The sequence below is a fragment of the Amborella trichopoda genome, chromosome 5, assembly GCF_054954075.1.
Source record: "Amborella trichopoda isolate Santa Cruz 75 chromosome 5, AtrichopodaSantaCruz75HAP2 v2.0, whole genome shotgun sequence".
In the NCBI taxonomy this organism is placed as follows: Eukaryota; Viridiplantae; Streptophyta; class Magnoliopsida; order Amborellales; family Amborellaceae; genus Amborella; species Amborella trichopoda.
In genome coordinates, this window is record NC_142340.1 from 11,547,513 (window position 1) to 11,574,503 (window position 26,991).

The 26,991-nt window shown below is 33.6% G+C and overlaps 1 protein-coding gene across 2 annotated transcripts; it reads left to right on the top strand.

The window, feature by feature from the left end:
- The first annotated feature begins 14,460 nt into the window (after positions 1-14,460).
- LOC110008060 (hypothetical protein) lies at positions 14,461-16,300 on the top strand. 2 transcript variants are annotated; one of them, XM_088867474.1, is made up of 2 exons: positions 14,461-14,864; positions 15,214-16,300. In XM_088867474.1, exon 2 carries the CDS (start codon positions 15,347-15,349, stop codon positions 16,112-16,114), a length of 768 nt encoding a protein of 255 aa, XP_088723600.1. In that variant the 5' UTR covers positions 14,461-14,864; positions 15,214-15,346; the 3' UTR covers positions 16,115-16,300. The 2 variants fall into 2 exon arrangements, with proteins under 2 accessions (XP_088723600.1, XP_020528872.1); XM_020673213.2 differs by having other exon boundaries at positions 14,461-14,739.
- The last annotated feature ends 10,691 nt before the right edge of the window (positions 16,301-26,991 follow it).

Genomic DNA, 26,991 nt, shown 5'->3' on the forward strand with positions numbered 1-26,991 from the left:
TAAAAAGATGCTTTGGGCTATGGTATATGGAGTTCTACTCTTTTGAATTATTTATTTATTCCCATTTTACTCACCCAAATTAGGATAAAAATTATGTATTTAGGTGGTTTGAAAGTTCTACATCTGTACTATCTGTATTTTTGGGAACTCATGTATTTAGGTGGTGCAAAAGTGGGAGTTTCAAATTGCCCACTTTTTTTTTTTTTTTTTAAAATTGGACTTTCAAACTACCCAAACACATTATTATTTTTTGTTTTAGGCGGTTGGAAAGTCCATTTTCTATCTTAATATAAAATGTAAATAAAAGATAATATAAAAATTAGTTTTTCAACGCAATATAGCCCAAAAATTTAAACAAGGGGGTAATACCACATTTTTTTCCTTGGTCCATATATAGGTTTCCCTTGTTTTTATGGGGTCCAAATGTTTGGATGTCATTAAATTCATGAATAAAATCATGGATAGCATTCAAAATAGACAGGTATCAGTTTCTTCTCCTCCTCCATAAGTAGAGCTGAGATGTGGGCATTAGTAAAGCGAACATTTACTATCCTCCCTCGGGATTTACTCCATCGGTCAAAAGATCTATTGGAATAATTTTTTTAATATAAAATTTCGGGATCCGTTAAGAACTACCGGATGATAATTTTTTAAAAAATAAAATTTAGGTTTTCTAACACTTGGATCTCACTATATATTTAAATTGCAAGTCATTATTTTCTTTAAGCGCATAAAAGGTATATTTAGGATTTCTTTTATATTGAGATTAATTTACTGGTTGAAGATGTTACATCCCAAAAAACTGGGTCCTAGAATTAATTCAAAGTGGGATTTATCTTTTGGCAATAAAAAAAGGGATGAGATTTTCATAAATTATGTTATCACTGTTCTTCTCTCTCCTCTCTCATCATGGACAAGGCACGATCACCTGTCTTGATAGCCCAAGATGAGAGGGAAAGAGAGGATAAGCATACCACGATGAGAAGGGGGGGGGTTGGGGGTAAAAAAAGTTAGGCAAGAGATAAAAAGAAAGAGGTTGTCCTCATTTGACATATATTTTATTAGTAAATTTCAGACTCGAAGGGTGGACGAAGGGGTAAGATTAAATGTTTAGGGAAACTTTAATGCCATTTAAAAGAAAAAAAAAAAGAAGTGGTGAGGGGCTATTTCATAATTTGTATAAAAATGAGGATTTATATAAATTTTTTTGGGGATTGTATACAATGAGATCATTTACCATTGATACAAAGAGGTCACAATTATTTATAATCATCCGATGTGAAATTTGATAGCATGGGTGCATCATAAAGTTTGATAAATGTTTTTTTGTACTGAGCTTGGTCAATGAAATAAATGCAGCTACCCAATTTTACATGAGATGGTCAAGAATAATTGTGACTGCCTTATACCAAAAGCAAATGATCTCATCATATACTTTTCCATATTATATTATTGAAACGGCTAACTGAACCTTACTAAATATAAAGATTTTATATTCAAATGCCTTTAAATATAAAGATTTTGTCTCTCTCTTTTTTTTATTTTTTTTGAGAATGCAAACATTTAGTCATTTTTTTTTAAAAATAAAAATGTTTTCATCCAACCACTTGTCAATAAAAAATAAAAAAGATTTTTTCATATGGAGAATTGAAAAAGTGAGAGAGGAGCAACATTTCATGTGCTCACGCAGGCATACTGTATATTTACTTCCTCTTGTAACACCTAAATAAACTTTGTTGTTTTTTTTTAACTTTTTTAATATACTTTAAAAAAACAAATAAGTATTGTCAATAAAATTAAATAAAAAATTTACTGGTAAGAAAGGTTTTTACCTGAAGGAGCATATAATATGGGGAAGATTTAAAACCTAAAAGAGAAAACCTTACTTCAAAAGTCTTTTCATCTAGAAATTTGATGATATTTCTAGTAAAAATTAAAATAGCTATTATTGTTGAGGGCAAAGGTGTCCTCCAACCACATGTCATAAAAAGAGAAAAGGTTTCTTGGGCTTCTGTGAGGAGGATTAGACGATGAGAGGGGAGTAACATTTGATGTGCTCCCACGGGAGTACTTTGTGTATTTACTTCCTCTTGTAAAACACCTAATTTTTTGTTTTAATCTACGATTTTGATATTCACTTTAACAACCTCAAATACGTATTATCAAGGAATTAAAATATTATTTAAAAGGTCTTTTGGAAATTATCGTTGGTGAAACAAGGGCTAAAGTATTTCATGAGGAAATAATATAAAGGAAATTTTTTTATAAAATATTTTTTTAAAAAAAATAATACATCTTGCAACACATTATCTAGACTATCCATTTTCAAGATTTCATATGTTTATAGATCTACTTGATTTTAACTATTTTTTGAGATTAAAACTATATAATTAGATATGAAAATATATTCTCAGATAATCCTAAGAATTTTTTATACTAAAATTACATATTCTGAAAAAATTTGGAGGTACGCTTTAATTGGATTGTTTAAGGTTGCAACCTTACAGAAACCACACACTAATATAAATAAATACAATTAGAAATGGAAAACTTTCCCATTTACGGCCACGCTAAAAGCAATCTTAAGACTGTATTGTGCCTCCATAATTCAGTGTACAATAAGGTAACCCAAGCAAAACAGTCCTCGAGATATCTCGAAACAAAAAGTCACAATAAACTCGTCTATTGTTGCACAGTATAGGAAAGACCATAGACCACGAGAATCCCCCGAATGTAGGGAGATATACACATTTATGTTGTTTAGAGGGGGAGAGTACAAACTGCGAGAGAAACGAGTATTTATGTTGTTTAGAGGGGGAGAGTACAAAATTACACAATTATCTTGTTTAGAGGGGGAGAGTACAAAATTACACATTTATGTTGTTTAGAGGGGGAGAGTACAAAATTAGAGAAAAACGAGTATTTATGTTGTTTAGAAGGGGAGAGTACAAAATTAGAGAAAAACGAGTAAGAAAGAAGTTGTTAAAGTAGGGCGTCAAGTAGTTATTCACGTGAACAACGTTTAAAGTCTAGGTCGCAACTCGTTAAAATAGGTCAAGTCGCGAGCCCATTTATGCGCCTTTGTGCTCGTACGCACATGGACACTTGGCATGCTTTGTACAGTACTACACTCTTTCCTTTGTTCCATGAACGCAAGCTTAGAAAGCGTTCCTATATAAAAACCACTGTTTTTACACTCGATTCGTTCACATGGGACTAAAATTCACCATTCTTTCTCTATTTATTTAAAACTTAAAAATATATTATTTAAAACTATATTTCCAAACAGTATTTTTTAAACACAAGAATACTAACAATGTTTACCTGAGAGAACATTCAGGCTAGGGAACATGAAACTAAAAAGAGAAACCGTATTTGTTTCATCTTATGTGCTACCCAAACGTAGAAAGCAATTCTTGAACGGCATGCCATCATGATAAGGATTAAACCCTTATTATTGTTTTTTCCTTTTAGCATTAACTTGAGTTCGGGTGATAATGAAATTCTACCACCTTGACTACCTCTTATCAACATGCACATTTTATTCTTTGCATATTGTTGAATACATGAGATGTAAGTTATCTTGCATATTAATTTTTTGCATTCGAATGAGTGTTTTTTTTTTTTACGTAAGTTCGAATTCAGAACCTATTGTTGCGGTTTTCAACATCTTAACCCCTCGAGTCCATGCCCTAACCCTATTCGGCATTTCCTGTGTCTTTCACGTGATTTTCGGAAGAGAGTGCAACTTGGATTTTCTCTCTTTATACATATTAAGAGCAATTTAATAACCATTAAAATAAATGCATATTGATTTTAAGTATGCAGTTGGGTTATTAACTAAATGCATATTGATTTTAAAAATTTGCAAGATTAACATCACAATATTTTTCGCCTCTTTTTGTTATTTTTCATCTTTTGCACAGATAAAATTTGTATTGTAGGATCCAAGCCTATACCTAATCAGATTATTGGAAATCATAGGAATAAAAAATCTAAAATTCCCTTCTTCTAAAAGTTTCTACCATCTTTTTCAATATTTTGCAACAATCTATCAGTTATTTTAAAAGAATTCTGAAGAAAATACGAATTTAAATGTTTTCTTCCTAAAATATTGTCACAATAAGGTGGTTAGATAAAAAAATTTTACCAATAAAGTATTGACTTTTTAGAATTCTTTTCACCTTGGCCCTTCTTCAATTATTTCATTTAACAAATAACTCTTTGGTTTGTAATTCTAAATAAGTAGAGCTATTTGATAATTCAATTCACTTAAGCCAGTTGTGTCGAATGACCTAAATATCCCAGCCTGTCTAGGTTACAAACTCATGTTATTTCATTTAAAAATCTTATTTATGTTTGGAACCTAAAATAACTACGGTACCCAGGACATTTGGAAAGATTAACTTAATTGATTAAATTATCAAAATGGCATCAGTTATTCCATGTTTCAAATCCGGAATAGGGGAGCATAAGTATTATTTAATGAGATACCGAAAAGAGTAGAGGAATTCAAAAAAAGTGGAGAAAGGGCATGGGTCCTTTGCCTTGTTCTTAGTTTCGAGCAATGGAGGAGGAGAGCATTGGTGGTAGTGAACAATGACAGAAGGGGAAGGATCAGAGAAGTGTATGAGAGAAAATGCTTGCATACAAATCCCTTCTGTTAAGGTAAATGATGATGTTCATATGGCTACCTTGAAGAGCACTTTGGCTATGGTGAGGGGTTCCTTTTCTCCATCATCTGAGCATACATTTGGCTTGAGTGATTTGGCCAAGCGTCCATGAAATTTTTTTTATTCACCTCATGATAAGATCTTTGGTAGAAATGATGTTGTTTTCTGTTTGAAAGTTGATCAAGAAACCTTGAAAGCAATTAGGATTAATCATTGGTGTTTTGTTTCTTTTTTTTGTTTATCTTTGGAAGCCGAATATGCATATTTCTTATGTTCAAAAGGAAGTTCTTTGGGTTTGGTTCGGTTCTAGGGAATCCCGCTCCATGCTTGGAATATGGGAGTTTGTTTTGGAGGTTGCGCGATGAATTTTTATCAGTGGATTGGGATATGTTGTAGGGTCCTAATCTGGCCTTTGTGAGACTTAAGGTTTTGAGAAGTATCATCTCACATTGGCTAAACAGATTAGATTGTGTGGGTAGAGATGATTTTCTAATTGACGCGACTCTAGAAGGTAAAGAGTATCTTAGCTATCTAGTTCATGTGACTACGAATTTATCTAAAGAAGATCCATCCAGTAATCACGAGAATGAATAGGTTAAGGTGGAAAAGATAAGAAATAAAGGTGCAGAGGGACCATGGTGAGGCTTCTTTCTCGAGGACAACCATGACCACATCTCACAGTTGCAACAACTCTAATTTGGTTGAGACATGTGGTCCAATTAGAGTGTACCAAAATTTCATATCACCTTTTTCAAATTTCCATAGCTCTAAAAAGATATGGAAACCAAAGAAACGTGTTGGAAAGTATACATGCCATTTCAGAGTGTACATCTACCAATATCCCTAAATTACAACGTATCAATTCGAATGTTTCGATTATTGTCTGTGAAGAATATCAGGCTTTGGACTTACTTTTTTCAGTTTGTTAGTAACCATGGCGGAGTGAAGATTTCTTCCATTTAGGTTGGCAGTGAAGTGAGCTAACTCTGAGAGGTTAGTCATAAGGGAGCTTCATGAGAATTTGGAGGAGTTGGTTAGTCCTTGATCAGGAGGAGGAGTTTCAGATGTAAGGTGATAATAGGGTGGCCGAGTCTCCCTTAGTTCATTCTGAAAGAAACGAGCAATTGGAGAGGTGAAATGAAGATCCCTTGGATGTGCAGCTGAATGTCTTACCCGCTGAGATGGAGCTTCCGCAAATTGATATTGTTGTGCAGTAGCAGGAAGACAACAATGATGGGACCGAGTTTGATGTTAATCAGGCTTCAATTGAGAGGATGTTGGAAGATATGGGAGTCTCTTTTCATGCTCCTATTGCTTATATGTTTCAAGTTATCAAAGAAAGTGTTAAGAAAATAAAGCAAGAAAAGAAAGGGGATTGTTCAGTACTGAGAAAAACTATTGTCGATGATCAACAAAAGAGGGACGCTAAAGGGAAAGGTTAGAGCAAAGTTGTTAGTGCACCAACACGTTTGTCTTCTAGATTGGTGGCTCACTTACCCACTAGAGGGGGTGGAGGGATCGCCATCATTAGCGACAAAAGCAACATGGAGAGCTCTGAAATTTCCAATGACCCGTTTTCCTGTGAGGAGAACACTGCCTGGCAAGCATCGACTTCTGGATGTCCATGAAGATTATAAGCTGGAATGTGCAGGGAATACGTGAATCAATAAGGAAGAATGAGGTCCGCTTCTCAGTAAGTATAGATTTGATATTGTTATGTTGGAAGAGACCAATATGCCTAGTCCTTCTATATGTGAGATTAGAACTATTTGGGCATTGGTTATGTGCAATTTTGTGGTGTTGATTCGGTTGGTGCACCAAGTGGCTTATGGACTTTTTGGGACTCTACTGTTTTAAATTGTGTTGATGTTATTAAAAATGATAGAATTCTGGACGTAGTTTTTGAGGGACCATTCTCAAACTGTTGATGGCTGCTTCTGAATGTCTGTAGTCCTACTTTTCATATTTGGTGATGAGTAAGTTAGATTGATTCTTAGTATTTGTTGAGTGGGGGAGGAATTTTCCTCTTGCTAGTGTTTTTGTAATCCCAAAACGATCTTCAGACCATAACCCAATTTGTTTACAGATGTATAGTGGCATTAGAGGTCCTAAGCTGTTTAGGTTGGAGATGGTTTGGATCAATAAAAAAAAGAAGGCAGAGACTTGATTAAGCAAACTTGGGAGAACATAGTGATGCATCGGTCTTGTGCTTTTAGAATACACAAGCAGTTATTGAATGTTAAAGATAAGTTCTTTGACTGGAAGAAAAATAACGATTCTATTTTAAAAGCAAAATAGACTCCAATTTATAAAGTGTTATACATATTGAAGAGAATATTCTTGAAGGGAGGTCATCTTTGAAGAAATAATGGCAAAGAACCATCACCAAATGTACTTATCTAGGTGACCTTGATTTCGTTTCTAGGGAAGAACCTGAAATCTATGGACTAAAACTATGACCGTTTGCCTATTGGCTAGACTTTGATGACCCACTAATGATCATCTGCATGGACTATGGGTCATGGGCAACGCTGGGTCGGTTTGAGAAAATATGTATGGTATGTAGTCCACTGTTGAAAGTGGAGTGCCCGAGTGCACATTTATTCCTAGACTATATGGATCATTTTCCCATCAAAGTATTTAATTATGTTCATTTGAATAATATATAATTTTTAGGAATGTTACTTGTACTTTTCTAGATTTCGAGATATTTTATTTATCAAATTTGGATTTATAAAAACAAAGATATTGATATTATATTAATTTAAATATTCAACTATGATTTTATGAATTTCTAAAATGATATTATTTTAAGATATTTTATAGGAGGCCCAATAGGCTTTATGGGCCCACCATGGCAATTAGGTGGGGCCCATTGTGTGCCACAAAGGGTAGCATGCCCCACCCAAGTGGCTTTCTATTTTGATGAGCACAAGCACTCAACTTGAGAGATAAGTAAGTAGTGTTTTGGAAAGCTTGAACCTTGAGGAAATTTTGAATCATATTTAGTATGTATGAGAAGGCTTGAACATAAAATAAAAAAAGATAATATTATCATATATTAATTTCTTATTTGAATTAATTTATGGGAAAATAGTTTAGAGGGATAATAATTCTAACACCTTCCATAAGATATTGGGAGCCAATCTATGGAATGGATGGCCCATATCTTTGACCTCACAAGGCACCCAAGATCAATGATGTATATTCAAATTTCACATGAAGATGCAAGTCATGAAAAACCCTAAGAAACCTTAAATCTCTTGATGCACTATAAAAAGGGGAGTGCCCTACCCAAAATCTCTATACCATATCTCTTACACCTAAAATATCTCTTATCTATCCCATAAAAACAAATGAGCACGCCCTTAGCAAGAGTTGCTCTCTCTCTCTCTCTCTCTCTCTCTCTCTCTCACACACACACACACACATAAAGGGGGGCACGCTCCACTTAGAACAACTCTCTCTCACACATAGAAACTTTCTCTCTCCCTCTGAAAAACTAAGGGGGCACTCTCACACAAAGGGGGGCACGCTCCACTCAGAACAACTCTCTCTCACACATAGAAACTTTCTCTCTCCCTCTGAAAAACTAAGGGGGCACGCCCTCTCATGGCTCCTTGAGTTCTTTCAATTGTCTCATCTCTTAACTTGTGTTGTAGCCAGTGGTTTAAAAAATAGATCGGTGACCTGGATCGGGCACCTCAAAAACCCATCCAGATCGGTGAATTGGCGATCCAGATCGAGAATCGATCGAATCCGTCGGATTAAGCCTTAAAAAAATCTAAAGAAATTATTAAAATTCATTATAAATGTTGTTTTTTAGGAATCCAATAAGAAATGGGGGTACTCCATTAAGAATTTTCATTTCTTTTCATGAATATGCGAATATTGATATGTTCTTTCCCTGTATGAACTACTGTTTACCATTTAATTTACATCACACAAAAGGATAAACATAGAATTATCATGGATTAAGTATGTCATCATACATGGACTATAATAAAGCATACAATTCATAACATACAACCTAAAATAAAATGATAGACGACAACGTTCTTCATCTTGTTCACGCTGGTGCTATTGATTGAATTCGCGTAACAATTCATTGACTCGTTTTAAAAATGAATCATCCAAATTAGTGGGCACCTGACTATACCCAAATCCCTGAGTGTTAGTGTTTTGTTGTGGTCTTAATCCAAAATCCTCGAAGCTTGTCCATCCTTCATGCTCACCTACACTGTTGTTCGTGTCCCTACCCTCTTGCAGTTGGGACTCGATTTGTGAATAATTTGGTTGGGATTGGGTGGCCTCATAATCATCATCTCTCCCATTTTCCCTTAGATCCCTTTCCCACTCTCCCTCATTAGGTGCAATATCACCGACTTCTTCGACGAATTGTGGATATGTTGGCGGGCTGCTTTCTCTTTCATGCTGCTCATCACCTTCTTCAAGATCTTCTTCACCGATAGCTTCAAGGAACACTCTCTTGTGCAACACTGGCTCCTCTTCCTCTACTATCCATTGTTCTGTTGTGTCGGTGACAAATATTGTGTTCAAGTCTATTAGCCCGTAGTTTTCAAGCTTCCTTCGTATTTGTCGCTATCGGAGGTTTAAGTTGTAATAAACATATACTAGTTTATGAAGCCTCTCCGAAGCGAGTCGATTCTTCCTAGTAGTGTGCAACCATTGGAACGTACTCCAGTTTCACTCACACCCAATAGCAGAACATGTCTAAGAGAGCACCTTGATTGCTATCCTCTTTAGATGAGATTCATCACTACCATATGTCTCTCACCATTGAGCTGGTTTAAAATGTAAAAAGTATTATAAGGGCAAGAACAATTCATAAGATTAAATATATGAATGAACAAAATATTAGTTAGGGGATAATTTGGATCCATCTTAGTTCGAGAATTCCTGGCAAGTCTAGTTCCAAAGGATCCTATAGCATCCCTATACATAGCAAGCTAAAACAAAATATTTCGTTTTAGTGAATTATTCCTTACAAATATAACAACTCAATAAAGTTCTTACCCAAATATTAAATATTACATCTTGTATTGCTGCTACCTAGTTTCGATGGCTTCTCTCCAACCTGATAATAATGTATCTGATCCCTTCCATAATCTTATGGGGATGTTCAGGTGTCAAATAGAAAAATTTTGGGTTAAAGTAGTAACCTAAAAAATATAGATAGAGAAAGGTCATTTAAAATTGTATAAAAAAATAATTGAGAATTAATCATTCTAATGATATAAATATATACGTGCCTGCATAATGAACTGGACGTCCAAATTTGGTGTTCCACCTTCTTTCTATAATCTCGATCACTTTACTAGCAAAACTACACTTCTCCCCAATAGCTAATTTGGCCCTCTCGATACCTTTGTAAAGGATGCCCACGGTAGCTTTCTTGTTACCATCAATCATTCTTAACACAGTGACCAAAGGGGCAGTGGCCTCTACGACACAAGAACATCGAGACCAAAACCTCCTATTTGAGACTATGTCGTCTACTTTTATCCCGGTAATGGATTTTTAGAGGCGGTCATTTAACCACCTTTCACTGGTAAACAATCTCTTTAATGCACCTTCATATTCCTGAATTGAGTCCACAGCCAAGTAATCTGTCTCAACGTGGGTTATGGCAGGCCTGATTATCTCTTTTTTCTTAGATTGTTCTCTGAACAAAAATAAAATTTTAGAGTGGTTATATATAAATCTTGACACCAACCTCGCTTCTTGTTGAGTTTCCTTCACAATTTTCTTCTCTAACATAAGATCGATGCTGTGTGCAGCACACAGCGTCTATACTAGATGCTTCCTCTTATCCATCAACTTGCTGCCCGTAGAAACACATACACGCGCATTGTCCGTAATAAACTAGGCTACATGCTTATCTCCCACCTCTTCCACTATCTGATCATATAGTTGTACCAAGAAGTTTGCATCTTTCTTTATCCTTGATATGTCTTTGCTAGACAAAAAAGTTGTACTTTTTGGGGAATAGGCCAAGAAGTTAAAAAACTCCACTTTGCTAACTTTATTTCACCAACCATCACTCATGAGAGTAATGCCTGTTTTTGGCCAACTCTGTTTATATTCTTCAATCCACTTTCTAACTTCCTCCACCTCTTCATCCAAGATTGGCCCACTGAGCTCATATGTCGTCGGGGGCTTTATCCCAAGCTTGACTTTCTGAATTGCGTTGATCATAAGTGGGAAATATAGGTTATTGCCTGCATCAAAGGGGATCCCTTTATCGTAGAACTATTTACCAATATATATGTCCAATATATTCCTCATAACTTTCACCATGCCTTTGAGGGTTATCTGTTGTGATTTAGGCTTTGAGAGAAATGGGTATATATGACCATGACCTACAATACTGGCACTTCTAAATAAGCCAGAAAATTTTTTTTCAACATTTGATTCCTCTTCATACATATTGCCACCAACCCCGGTATGCATGCTCGAGCTAGGCCCGCCATGCATGTCTGAGCTAGGCCAGCCATGCATGCCCATGTCATAACCACCAGGCATTCTAAAAACGCATTCCCTCTAGTATGTTTCCTGTAAACTTATTATTGTGCCCATCTCCAAGTTATTATTATATTGTTCTTCTGGATCATTTCCGCTCAGTAGCATATATAAATCAGCTATCTCCTCATCCATAATCTGCTTTGTAATTTTTTACCTTGATTAGCCTTGAGAAATGTCGTCATCTGCTTTCTTACATTACTCGGGATACTATTGCACGCAGAAACATATCCCTTAACCCCTGCCAATTGTTGCTTGAACCTATGTACCCCATTACTTATCACTTTTTGGCAGTAATTATAAATAATTTTGTCTCTTTTGTTGGGATCAAGTCTGACCCCATGTTGTCATGCAGGGTCTTCCCTAGATCTTGCCATGGTTCAATTATTTTAATATGTAAATGGTTAAAAATTAACCTGACAATTCAACATGAAAAATAATCACCATGTGTAGTGATAATATGTAGGGGTAGTTCATGAAGTTATCTTTGTTGTTAATACAAATTACTTCTACTGATAAAAATATTTTAGTTCCTATTGGCAAAAAAAATTTATTTATGCAACATTATAGATAAAAATAGTTTATATCAACCATTACAATAATATAGTAATCCATAATGCCACTACATGTATATTTGGCATAAAAAATATTTACAATGATACAGTCATTCACAATGCCACAAATAATATTTACAATAATATATGGGCACAATCCCAACTCAATTAAAATGATCACAAATAGTCGTACATCTCAATTAAAAAAATGCAAGATAATATAATAAAAAATGCAAGCTCCAGACATGCCTACAACTCAATTATCAAGAATATATATACAATTTATGTATCAACATACATTTTTTTACATTAAATATATAATAATAAAATTTAAAAATGCAAGATAATATATTTATCACACATGCCACGATTTTTTTACAATGATATTCATACAGTTAATATCAAGAATATACATACATGCCACAAATAATATTTACAATGATATACTCATTCAAGATAATATAATGATAAAATATTTATCAATCATATAAATACATTTTATGCATTAAAATTAGAAATACAATTTTGCATTAAAAATTTAACAACATGTATTTTTTTGCATCAATAATTTAGCACAATGAAAGTTTTTGCATTAAACATCTAGCAATAAAAATTAAAAATACAATTTAATTAGTCATGATAATCAAAACCTAATCACGATTTTCACAATTTTCAAAAAATCATGATTTCTCGAATAAATCAATCATCATTTTTAAAAAAAAAAAAAAAAAATGTAGTTCTTCACAGACCGACCTGACATCAGTCATTCCAACTCGAAAATCTGCCTTAAATTGAATAAATTACATCAAATCGAATACATGTTATGCTAAACAATACTATAAGGAATCAAAACCCTATAATATTAACACATTATTATCAAAAAATTGAATAAAATCGATTGAATGGCAGAAAAAAAGAAAAAAAAAAAACGCGGTTCTTCACAGACCTACCTGATATCAGTCATTCCATCTCAAAAATCAAGCTCAAATTGAATACATTTGATGATAAACAACACTATAAGGAATCAAAACCCTATAAAATTAACGCATTATTTGCAAATAATTGAGTAAAATCGATTGAATGGAGGAAAAAAAAAAAAAAAAAAACAGTTATTCATAAATATCAGTCATTTTTTTTCTAAAAACTCAAGCTCAAATTGAATAAATGAGATCAAATTGAATACATGTGATAATAAATAACACTATAAGGAATCAAAACACTACAAATTTAACACATTATTTGCAAATACTTAAGTAATATCGATTGAATGACGGGGAAACAAAAAACGCAGTTCTTCACAAACATGAGTCATTTTTTCTCGAAAATCAACTTTAAATTGAATAAATCAAATCAAATTAAATACATTTGATGATAAACAATACTATAAGGAATCAAAACCCTATAATATTAACACATTATTTACAAAATATTGAATTAAATTGATAGAATGGCGGGAAAAAAAAAAAAAACCTGCAGTTCGTACTTGTTTTTCCTACACTCGTGGCTTCAAATTCATAACTGAAATGTAATCGTCCAAAATACTCACAAATTATGAACAACAACTTCTAAACAACACTCTTAAGATCTATAACCCTCATATTTTATAAAAAATGATGCCCTATTTTGCTCGAAATCAGAGAAATGGTTGATCCCTAAAACTCACGCTTTGTTCTTCACAGATCCAAATATTTGTGATCAAAATCGATGATTCTACTACAATTTATTGATTGCAATGTCTGAAAAGATTAAAGTAAAGGCTAAAAGATTCAATTACAAAGCTGAAAATGATAAAAAATGATAAAAAAAATGACAAAAAACCATGAATCTCGTGAAGAACACCTTTACACCCGTGTTTTACTATTGAGAACTAGGTTGACTCGGCGATTCACTGTTGGGAATCGCCCGGTTCTCTCTGGACACGGGCGATTCTCGGTATTTCATTGGAACCGGTACGGGGGTGCCAGTTCCTGAGTTTAACGGGGCGAGTTCGATTCGACTTGCCGATTTTTGAATCACTGGTTGTAGCTAAGGGTTTAGGGTGTAGTAAAAGAGATTCTCTCTTTCTCAACTAGGTTATCAAGGGGCTTTACCTATGTTGAGATTTGTGCTTGAAAGGGATTCATGTTCTATTAGTATGGCTTGGCCTAAACTTAGTTTTCTAGTTGAAATTGAAGGTTGACTATTAATTCTACGTCATCGAAAGGCGGTGACTCGGTGTAGAGTGTAAGAAACCCAATTGAGGTAATCCTAATACCTTTTGTGTCTTCTACATTTATTTATTGTGTCTTTTATTCCTAAACATAAAATGTGCCTTTTCTTTGTTGTGTCTTTTATTCCCAAGCCAGTTCGCCATCTTGGATATCCCCTCGAAGGACCATCCTTATGATCCAACACATGATTCGGTTATGTCACGAGTGAGGTACTTGTTATCTGCTGAGTCAGTGGCATCGGATAGGCGCTGAAGTCCTTATTGCATTACGGCCCTTGCCGTTGTATATAAACTTCCCCTTTTTAAAAAAAAAATCTGATGCCACCTAACAACAATTTTTAGCTAGTAATCAGCCATTTACTAGCAGTTAATGGGGATTAATTCCCCTTAAAAAAGTTAATAGACAATATTCCTGGTCAATTAGATCAAGTGCAACGTTATATCGTCTTATAAAATATGGCACAGGAAAGATATATGTCTTCAAATTAAAAGCACACTCCCATTACATTACTGCAAGAGCCTTTATTACTGTAATTTCACATAACCACAAACCTCTCTCTCTCTCTCTCTCATAGGAAAGAAAGATTTCTTCAAATCAAAAAGCACACATCCATTACTGCAAGAGCCTTTGTTACAGTATTCTCTCTCTCTCTCTCTCTGCAGTCCTTGAAGCTTCTCCCTTCATTTTGAATCAGGAGAGAGAAAGCGAGGAAAGAGAGAGAAAGAAAGGTCAGGAGAAGGTCTGAGGGGGGTTCTGCAGGTGATATTCGCTCTCCAAATCTCTCCCAAATGACCACCTGATCGAAACCACTTTCCTTTTCATAAATAGAGTAAACAAAACAGGAAATAGAACCATTCTTTTTTCTTTTATCTCTCTCTACAAAGGTTGGTTTTCTTGGGCTTTTGTTCTTGATTCATATTTCGATTGATTTCTTGATTTCAAATAGAACCATTCTTTTTTCTTTTTTCCCTCTCTCTCTCGCTACAAAGGTTGGCGTTCTTGGGCTTTTGCTCTTGATTCAGATTTTGATTGATTTCTTGATTTCAAATGGAACCATTCTTTTTTCTTTTCTCTCTCTCTCTCTACAAATGTTGGTTGTCTTGGGCTTTTGTTCTTGATTCATATTTTGATTGATTTCTTGATTTCACGTTTCTTAACATCCATGTGAGTGTTGATGTTTTCTGAGCTTTTATGTTTTATATTTATGTTGGGTCTTGATCTTTGGATTTCTAGGTTTGATAAAAAGTTTGTGGGGGCTTTCCGTCTGGGCTTTGGAGAAGTGGGTTCTTTGAGTTCAAGGAATTAGGATTACTGTGGTTGAGTTTCTGGTATACCGTTGCAGAAATAAGGAAGAAAACCATTTCTAATGGCGCCCAAGGCGTTCAATTATGGCACAAGAATATACACTTTGGCCATGGTTTATGGACTCTGGGGCTTATTGTACAAAATCAGAAAATGTTGGAAGGGGAAAACAGGAGGGCAAGAAGCGATATTAAGGGCCATGGAAGGGGGTAATAACATTCCTGCGAATTATCAGGCTGATTCAGGCGACATTCTGAAAACTTATCCGGCAAGTCCAGTGGTTGGCGACATTCTACATACTTCTCCGGCGACTCTGCCTGATCCTCCAGTTACTTCTCCGGCAAGTCCAGTGGTTGGCGACATTCTCGACACTTCTCCGGCGACTCTGCCTGATCCTACAGTTACTTATCCGGCAAGTCCAGTGGTTGGCGACATTCTCGATACTTCTCCGGCGACTCTGCCTGATCCTCCAGTTACTTCTCCGGCAAGTCCAGTGGTTGGCGACGTTCTCGATACTTTTCCGGCGACTCTGCCTGATTCTCCAGGTACTTATCAGGAGTGGGGCCAACAGTGCCCTCAGATCAGTTCCCTTCCACGTATTCAGAGTTTTGATGACGTGTCGAACCTTTTAGCCTTTTTTGACGGGGAGGGTGCTGACTTTTCCCAGGCTCGTCCATCTCACTTGTCCAGTCATCAGGCGGCCATGGGGAGCCTAGGGCCTAGGGTCATATCAGCAGGTGACTCGGCTTCCACGTCAGCAATACAGGACCCCGAGGTCCAGCAAGTCGAGGGGCCCATCGCCAGGTCAGAAGGTGGCTCAGGTCATGAATAAGGATATGTGGAGCTCGCCTATGGATTGACATGTCATTGTTCCGGTTAGTCCAGGTCAGTTTTGGGGGACCACGTTGGGCAAGACAAGTTTTGGGTTAGGTGTGTGGCTTTTGTTTTTTAGGGGCTCCTTGTGGCACTCTCCATGTGTTTCATTCAACAATTCTTATGTTAATTCATATTTGGAAAATTGTTTTTAATAGCAATTATAACTAATAGTCTAAATGTTTTTTCTATATAAATATTATTTTTAATTTTAAAAATTTATTTATTTATTCATATTCATGATCTCCCTCTTAAAGATTATATATTCTTTAAACATTAAGATCAAATTATATTTAAAGAATATATTTATTGTCAAACCCGGATTTCTACAATATGCGAGCTGGCCGCATGGAAACCTTGTCTTCATATTTTAATTGATTTATTTATTAGTGATTGAGGAATACTATGACTATAGATCGATTGAAAATTAGTGGCCATGATTCATTCGTTGTGTAATTTCGTCTCTCATTTTCAATGGCGCCGCCTGTTTATCCCACTTATCTTTTTTAAGAAGTGTTAATGGAGTTCAGCAATATGTATAAACAACATCAATTGTTCAATGTCCTCATGTAAGAGAATTTGGTCTCTTTTTTTCTCTTTTTTTTTTTTTTTTTTTCAAATAGTGAGTGGAGATGACATGTCCTTGCCTTTTTTTGAAATAGTCAATTTTTTAATTTGTTAGTGAGAATGAAAGTTATGTCTTTTAGTTGGAGCTCAAGTGGAACTACCGTCATGACCCAGCCCCACTCCGACAAAACTTATGGTCTTGTGTTCGAAGCTCCCAATGTGAAGGTTAAAACCAGGACTAGCCCTTTATTATTTTATATTTGTTGGTACCTTTGCACCCATATATTCATTTTCATTGTCATAGATGGTTTTGGTTGCAATTCAAGGCCTTCTTTGATTGCCTGTTATAGGTTTGTTTTAAAGGACCACATATCTTGATTATGATGCCACAAATTTAATTACTGAGCAATTGGAGTGCATGAATTTGTTTTTATGGTTGAATCCATTTTATGGTAAAATTATGCGGTTTGATGTTGTGATTGAAATACAAAGGATTTGTTCATGAATTTTGTTTTTTGAACCTTCGTGCCTCTCTTGCTGATGACTCCATGTTTATCTTGTTTTCATACTGTAAACAACCATCTTTTCTGGAGTTGAATATTTCTACAATTTGAGATCAATAAGTACAATGTAAGGACCACTTTGTGTTTCGATCAAACAATTTTAATGGAGGAGAAATTGGCATAAAAGAAGCGAATCTAGATTTTCGAGAGTTGGGTCTACTGTATTATTTCATTAAGGATACCAAATATGTTAGCAATGAATAACTTGTAACAAATGATGAAAGTCACCATTTTAAATTACCAATAACAATTTTTTATCATTTAGTGTGGAATGCAATAATTAAATGTAATTTATAATAATATAAGAAGGTTGCAGTTTCTACAAGGTTGCAATCTTAAACAATCCAATTAAAGTTCACCTCCAAATTTTATCATAACATGTAGTTTTGTAGTAAATTTTTTTTAGGATTATCTTAAAATCTATTTTAATATCTAATTAGAAAATTTTAAAATCCAAAAATGGTTAAAATCAAGGAGATCTATAAACATATGAAAATCTTGAATATGGACGGTCTAGATAATGTGTTGCAAGATGCACTATTTGTTGGACTCAAAAACTTTTTTTGTTGGATTTGAAAAATCCATAGCTTATCCTACCCTTGCTTTCAAAGAAAAATTGCAAACAAATAAAGCAAATGAACTTTTGGATTTTTAAGATCTAAAATTTCAAATAATTTTTAACTTTGGAAAAAATCTTAAGAGGGCAATTTTGGAACAAAAAATGAGAAAACAAGAGATTGGGTATGAACGTATTTTGGATTTTAAAGCGGGGTTTATAGCCACAGAAATTGTAGGGTATATAGCATAATTTAGTTGAGGGTGCGGATGGTATAGAACCCAGGCTTTAAACAATCAAATTAGAGCCTACCTTCAAATAGTAATGAAAAATGTAGTTTCAATAGTGGAAATCTTTGTCATAGCCTTAAAATATATGTTCATCTTTATTTATAAAGTTTAAAGCTTGAAAAATAATGTAGATCAACAGATCTATGAAAACTTGAAAATATTGAAAATTGACAGTCCAAAAATTGTTACAAAATACACTATTTCTGAAATCCATTTTTTTCTCATATCCATACATCTTGATGTTGATATGATCAATTTCAGGATATTTGGGCATCAAAACAACCTCTTCTAATTGAATTTTTGAGGCAGGCTCTAATTTGATTGTTTAGAGCCTTGGCTCCATATAAATTTTTCTTTAGGAATTATGACAATTTTGTATCAAAGGTAAATCATTTCGTTTTATACAATCCCTTATAATAATATTATTAGATTGAGGACTTGGGCTTCTAATTAGCTAACCATAAAGTTTAACAAAATATTTTCTTGCAACGACTTACCGCAATAGCTGCGCTCTTTTCGATACCTAGCCCCAGCTCATTTTCGTGCACAAACTTTGTTCCAACTAACCAAATGATAGTTGCTAACTCCTTCGTACATCCCCCATAAAAATTTCCTAATTAAGTTTCAAATCATATGGAAGAAGCAAGAAGGTTTTTTTTAAGGTAGATGTAATGAGAGGGATTCTAGTGATAAAAAATATATAGGTATGTATACAACGAGACTATTTATTTTTGGTACAAAGAAGTCACAATTATGTGTGACCATTCGATGTAAAATTTGTTAGTTTTTGTGTGTCACAAAGTTCAAATGAATTTTTTTTTTAATTTTGAGCTTGGTCAATGCAATAAATGCAACCACCCAATTTTACATCCAATGGTCAAGATTAATTGTGACCACCTCGTACCAAAAATAAACTGTCTTATTGTACACCTTTTCAAAACATATATCTTGTCTTTTACTAGTCGAGTTTTTTTTTTGCTTAGAACAATTGTTTAATGCAGGCTAGACCACAATTCTATAATATGTGGTCCAAGAGGTATAAAGCATCCATCTTAAAGATGGATGCAAATAGGTGATCCATCTCAAAACAATTGTAACTAACTATTCAAATGTTTTTTTAATATAATTTTCTAGTTTCAAAAAAAAGAAACAACCACATTCATGATCTCCATGTTAAAGATTATATTTTCAAAAAATTAAGATCAAATTATATTTCTCCATAGTAAATATTATATACTCTTCACAAATTAGGTTCAAAAGTGGGAGTTTCAAACTGTCCACTTTATTGTTATTATTTTAAAGTTGGACTTTCAAGCCATCCAAACATAATTTTTCAACTTAACATAAAATTAAAATAAAAGATAATACAAAAAATGGGGTTTCAATGCAATATAGCCCAAATTTTAGACCAGGGGTAATACCAGATTTTATCGTTGGTCCATATATAGGTTTCCCTTGGTTTTATGGCGTCCAAATGTTTAGATGTGATTAAATTCATGAATAAAATCATGGATAGTATTCAAAATAGATTAGTATGTGTTTCTTCTCCTCCATAAGTAGAGCTGAGATGTGGGCTTTAGTGAAGGGCACATATACTATGCTCCCTTGGGAGTATAATTTATCTTTACTCCATCGGTAAGAAAACTTACTTGAATGATTTTCTCAATCTGAAATTTTGGAAACCAGTCAAGAACTACTACTACATGGTAATTCTAAAAAAAAGTGAAAAGAACACATATACTATGCTCCCTCGGGAGCATAATTTACCCTTACTCCATCGGTCAAATGGCCTATTTGAATGATTTTTTGATCTGAAATTTTGGGAACCATTTAAGAACTACTAGATGATAATTCTCAAAAAAAAATGAGATTTGGGTTTTCTAACCCTTGGATCTCACCACATAAAAATTAGATGGTCTCTATTTAAATTGCGAGACATTATTTTCTTTAAGCGCATAGAGGGTACAATTAGGATTTCTTTTATATTGAAGTTAATTTACAGGTTGAAGATGTTACATCCCAAAAAAATGGGTCTTAGAATTAATTCAAAGTGGGGTTTACTTGAAGGAGTAAATGGATATTCTACTCCCGCACGAGTGGAATATCTTTTGGCAATAAATAAAGAGATGAGATTTCTCTTGTCTCTCTCATCATGGCAAGACACGATCACCATTGTCTTGATGGCCCATGATGAGAGAGAAAAAGAGGGCGAGCATATCACGATGAGAAAGACAGATGGGGGGCGGGGGGGAGAGAACAACAGGAGGGGTAAAAAAAAAGTTAGGCAAGATATAAAAAAAAAGTGGTTGTCTTTATTTGGCATATATTAAGTTGGTAATGGTAAAATTTATGTTAAAATTTTGAGAAAAAACAGGCTCGAAGGGTGGATGAAGGTTAACATGAAATGTTAAGGGAAACTTTAATGCCATTTAAAAGAAAAAAAAAAAAAAAAACAGGTGGTGAGGGGCCATTTCATAAGTGGTATAAAAATGAGGATTTGTATAAAAAATTTTCAGGATTGTATATAATGAGACCATTTACCATTGATACAAGGAGGTCACAATTTTTTATAATTAATTGATGTGAAATTTGATAGCATGAATCCATCACAAAGTTTGAGAAAAAAAAATTTGAACTTTAAGCTTGGTCAATAAAAAAATGCAACTACCCAATTTCACATGACATGATGAAGATTACTTGTGACGACCTTGTACCAAAGGTAAATGATCTCACTATATACTTTTCCATATTATATTATTGAAACGGCTAACTGAACTTGGCTAAATGAAGGACTTGTTTGCACAACCTGTTTTAGATATAATTAGGGTTGGTGTGTGCATTAAGAGTAGCTTTAGTAAACTGTAAAAATGTTTTTAGGACCCAGTTTCTATGCAGCCAAATCTGTATATGTAGAAATACGGGCCTATTAATAAACCTATTTTTTAGATGGATTCTTTTATTTAATTTTTAAGGACATGTAATCTCTAACATGGAGACAATGAATATGAAGAAATAAATAAAATTTAAAAACTAAAAATAATAATTCTAGTAAGAAAACATTTGGACCATTAGTTTCTATCTTTTTTAGATGGAATACCTACTTGCATCCATCTTTAAAGTGAATTTCACATAAAATAAGTTCATGTGAAATTCAAATTTGAGTGAACACCTAAAATGGATTTGTTGCTTCATTATAAAATTCAAATTTATATAAATAAGATGATTAATTAATGAAACTATGAAATTAGGAAATATTTGTAAAAAGGGTGGCGGTTTTGATAAAGTTGCAACCTTAAACAATCCAATTAAGGTGCATCTCCAAATTTTATCATAACATCTAATTTTAGTGAAAAGCATTCTTAGAATTATCTCAAAATCTATTTTCCTATCTAATTATAAAATTTTAAATTCCAAAAATGGTTAAAATCAAGTAGATCTATAAACATATGAAAATCTTGAAAATTGACAGTCTAGATAGTGTATTGCAAGATGCATTACTTCTGGGACTCAAAATCTCTTCTTCTTTTTTCGTATTCATACATCTCAATATCGAAATGATCAATTAGAGGTTTTTTCAATATTAAAACAATCTTTTCCGATAGATTTTTAGGTACATCTGTGATTCTACGTTTGAAGGTTGCAACCTTATATAAACTTTTTTCCTTATATAAATGACTAAGAATTCAAATTCCATTAAATATAAAAGATTTGGTCTCTCTTTTTTTTTTTTTTTTTAGAATGTAAACATTTAGTTATTTTTTAAAAAAATAAAAATGTTGTCATCAAGTTGGGTTTAGTTGGCCTTATGAGTGCTTGTAAAATGAAATGATATAGTAGAACATGAACTCAGTGGGCGACCATGCAAACGATGTTTGTAGATACCGGACTGTGCTTAACGATCTAGGCCAGTTGGTTAGGAAAAACCCGTGTTACCTAGGCATGAAGAACAAACCGAAAAGGGTTCATGGGTTAGCCCTTGATGAGGTAGGAGAACATGCCTGGATGAGTGAGTCGAGGGACTGTGTGGCCCTTGTGTGTGATGGTGGCCTACAGAGACGGAGGCTAAAACCTCATCCATGTGCCATCACACAGAATGCATATCGATAGATCATTCGGGAAAGCTAGAAATCCACTTTTTAGGGTGAAGCGTATGTATGTGCGATAGATCCCCCTATGCGCCATAGAGTTGTCTTGGTGACTTGGACTCGTCTTTAGGGGAGGACCGGTAATCCACCTTGGCTGATCGGCCAGACTTTGGTAACCTACTAATGAGCCCCTTCTTGGACTGTGGGTCATGAGAAACATTGGGTCAGTCTGATAAAGCTAGTGTGGTCCGTAGTCCACAGTTGAAGGTGGAGTGCCCCATGATTGTTGATTCAATTCCTAAACCATAGAGATCAATTTCACATCAAATTAATTTAATTGTGTTTACTGTATGATAATGATTATTTTAGAATTATTATTTGAATTTTTATGAACTTTTGGATATTTTATTTATAATTTTTGGATTTATAAAATTAAAGATATTAATTTTACAATGTTTTAATATTTACTACAAATTATTATGTTAGTTTTAAATTCATAAAAAATAATAATCATGTGGGGTCTATTGTGCACATGGGCCCACCATGTTTCTAGAAGGCGGGGCCCACATGTGCCTCCCATAGGTGGCACGCCCCACCTCTTACTACTTTCTATTTTATGGTCCATGTGACCTTATGTTTTGGTAACTTTAAATTGTGACATGGCGTCAAATTATGGATTGAGTATGTATTGACCATATATTGACTTAATATGAAAGTAGATATTGACTTAATATATATTTGATAGATTTTATGGAAAATATGTGTAGAGAAGTGCTATTTTGTGGAATGCATAATATTTAATTAAAATTAATTTAGCTTATTTTTCTATTGATGGAAAAATAATAGGAAAGGGGGATAAGGTTCATGCACCTTCCATAATGTTGATGGCCCATCTATGGAATGGATGGCTCAGATCTCTCGCCTCACAAATCACCATTGATCGACAGTCCATGTTCAATCTCACAAGAAGAGACAAGCCAATGAAAACCCTAAAAAACCCTAATCTTGTTCAAAGTTTATAAAAAAGGATTGCCTCTACCAAAAAATCTCTATACACCTTATCTCTTGTACCTAATTCCATTTCTCTCTCATATCCCATTTAGAATTTCTCTCTCTCTATTAAGAAAAGTTTATCTCTCTCCCACATTGTGAAAGAACCTAAGGGTTTAAGTTATGGAGTTCTTCTCTCACTCCTATCTCTCAACTATAAATTTATGGCTAGGGGTTTTAAGATTTAGCAAAATGAGAATTTATCCCTATCAAACTAAGTTGCTAAAGGAATTCATCTAAGGTTTGAGTTTGTGATCAAAGGGGTTTATGTTCTATTGATGCGGCTTGGACTAAACTTATTTTTCCGGTTTGAGATTGAAGCAAGATTTTCGATCCCACGCATCTGATGGTGGTGACGCGATGGGGGGTGTAATAAACCCGGTTGAGGTAATCTCCGACACCATTCTCTTTTATTTCTTGCAATCTTATTTTTTATTCTCAAACATAGTGCATAGTTATTTTAATGGCATCAAGTTTTAAGATCTTAGTTTTATTGTCATGTTTATTTTATTTTGAAATATATATTGTTATAATAAAACCACCTATAAGTGATCTTTTGCCAAAATAAAAGGGGTGTATATATATATATATATATATATATATAAGTATTCCCCGGTAAAAGATCACATAGGTCTTTCTTTCTTTGGTATCAGAGCTATTGATACTTAATATCATTAGTTGTCTTTTCTCTTTATTGACTCTAGATCAAGCTTGAGAATGAGATATAAGAAAGTTTATGACTTTTATGGTCAAGTAATACACCCCCGTTAAAGAATTATTGGAATATTCAAACATCGGAAGTGCATTATGCATAATGGGTATTCTGGGCTATTTTGGATTAGTAATATGAAGAAGATAATGATGTATTTTTTTATTGTATACGTCAGTGATATTGTGTGTATTTGAGATTAGGATCTGCCTGCAAAATTTCAGTAGGAGATCCTAAGGGAATTGAGAGAAGGGGTGTCAGTTCTGACCCTCGAAATTCAAGAACTGTCTATTGAGTTCCGTGATTTTTCATACCAATCATATGATTTTATTTCTCATTGAAATTTAACTATGACTCACAAAATTGAGTTTACTTTCAAGCAAAAAATATTTCATCAAGAAATTCCTTATGGTTTGAATGATATGATCAATTTATTGAAAGGTGCGCAAGTGCTATTTTATGCAACAAAAACTATTTCCATGACAAAGAAGCCATGATTTTATTTCTATTATTAATATAATTTTTTATGGCTCATACTAAGCTTTTAAACTTCCACTTTGAGTCTAGTTTCTAATAAAATTTATTTGAGAGATACATATCTATGTAAAGAGAGGAATAAAAATTTTGGATTGAAGAGAGGTCATCTTGAATTTTTTACAATTTGGTATGTTCTTCATTAAGCCTACTAATGATATAAGGCTTGTGGAAATATATGTGCTACCATTATATGTCTACTTTTAAACAAAATTTGTTTCAAATGAGACTTCATGAGGGTAGAGAGAAAATACAATTTTATTAGATATTGTTCATCCTAAAATTCTGCAGTATGATTTATTTTGTGATATACATGTCACCTTATTTATCTCTCATAAGAAATGTATTATTTGGGATTCACACTATAATGTTATGATTTGGTTTTAAGTCTAGTTTGCAATACAAGAGATTTCAGGAAGAAATTCTCTGAAGCTTGAGAGAAGCAATTTTTTTATTTAGAGATGCTCAACCTGATTTTTTGCTTAAAAAATTGCATTATGATGTAAAATTCACTAAAAGGTAGACTCACTAAATAGTGTGATTTATGGATGAAACTAAGCACTATTTTATATTTTTTTAGCCTATTTCAGTAGTCAAAATGATTCAAAGAAAAACTCTTTATAAGTTGAGAAATATCATATTTTTATTGTAGGATGCTCATGTTTTATGCTACAGTAAATTAAGAGATGTAACATGTTAAGGTACATCTTTGGATTCCTAATTATGGATACTATTTGAATGCTTGTTTTAAAAGGTTTTATAATGTACCGTGAGTTTGGTTTATTATAGTACAATTTCAGATAGATTTAATACAGCATTGACAAGATAAGACACTCTATATGAAGAATGTTCAATTTGGGAATATCAGAAAGAACAAGAAACACAATACCTATAAAAGCATATTTGTTTCTGCGAAATGAATGGATATATAGAGAGACTTGGTGGTAGCATAGAAACGCTAAAGATCAGTGGGAGAATCAAAATTGTGATATTTGAAATCATGGGATAAAGAAGATTATTTCTTCACGGTGTGAGACAGGGAGAATCCAAGTGCCAAAAAGATGGACACTTCATGACATGTGAAACCGATGACCAATATATTCTCCATCAGTTGTGTGTTCTTCCAAGATCACAAAAGCTTATCAAACAAATAAAAGTAATGAATCAAGAAAGCACGGGTACCAGACTACATGGTTTTGAGGTATGAAATCTATCACACATTACATGTTAAGGTCATATAGGGAAACATGATTCAATATCTTTTTATTTTATATGCTTTGGTTATATTTTGGCTAATTGTTTTATGAATATGTATGGAGTGTATGGACATTAAGTGATAGGTGCTAACAAATTTGAAAAAGCAAATTTTTGAAGACCTTGTGTTTTAGTGCCTCATTTTGCTAGAGTATGAGCTATTTAAGATAGTAATACACATGGAGATGTGATTCGATCAAGGGCTTCGAGCCCTAAGGATGAAACACGAGAGATGGGTGTGACTCATTCATATATGTAAGCACGAAGGGAGTGTTTCGATGGAACTCGGTCTTAGTGACCATCCTCCCAATAATTTCTATAATATAATGTGTTGCATGTGATGATGATATCTTGATAAAGTCTCTATATTTGCCAAAAATGAAATATTTTGTCAAGGCTTTAATAGACATTCTTTAATCATGCTTTATTTTGGATAAAATTATAAGATAGTATTTATAATTTGTTTTTGTGACCATGAACTTGACTTGGTAGGAATTAAAAGGTGAATGCGGTAAAATGATTTATGAAGGCTAAGCATGTATTTTAAAATTAAAATGGATATTTTGAGAAAAACCTAACTCTATGAATATGTTTTTCAAAAACCACATAGTCTTGGAAGGTCCACTAAGTCTTTATAAAAAATCATTTTAAACTGTTATACTATTATATAACTATTGTTTGTGAATGCATATATATATATATATATATATATGTATATATATATACTAAGTCAATATTTTTTTATTAAAGAGAAAAACATTGTGTCTTGACGGTATTTATAAAAAATTGGAGAAAAATTGTCATGCACTAGTTTTTAAATACACATGTACCTTGACTCATGTTTCTAGTTATTTAAAATTCTCGATTACCTAAGAACTTGAACCATAGGGAATATTGAAAGAAAGTCATCATGTTAGGTTTCCTTTGCACATGTTGTGTTGATTAGATAACTTGGTTTGTATGGATTTACTACCAAGATGACTAGTGTGGTTGAACATTTGTAGTTCATGAAGGTTTTGCATATTGTGAAACCAATGGGTATTGAATTACATATTGTATAAGATTTGTTATACTACCTCATGTTATATGCATAAGAATGTTTAGAATGTATATATTGTATGTGCAATAATTGAGTGGAAGCTACTACAATCCCATGTTTCTTTTAACTGCTTGGGTATCCAGAAATACAGGTACAAGTTATCTCACAGATCCAGATGATGCAAAGTCT

What these genes read in the sequence shown, in the direction of transcription:
- LOC110008060 (XM_088867474.1), top strand. Translation starts at nt 15,347, where the DNA reads ATGGCGCCCAAGGCGTTCAATTATGGCACAAGAATATACACTTTGGCC.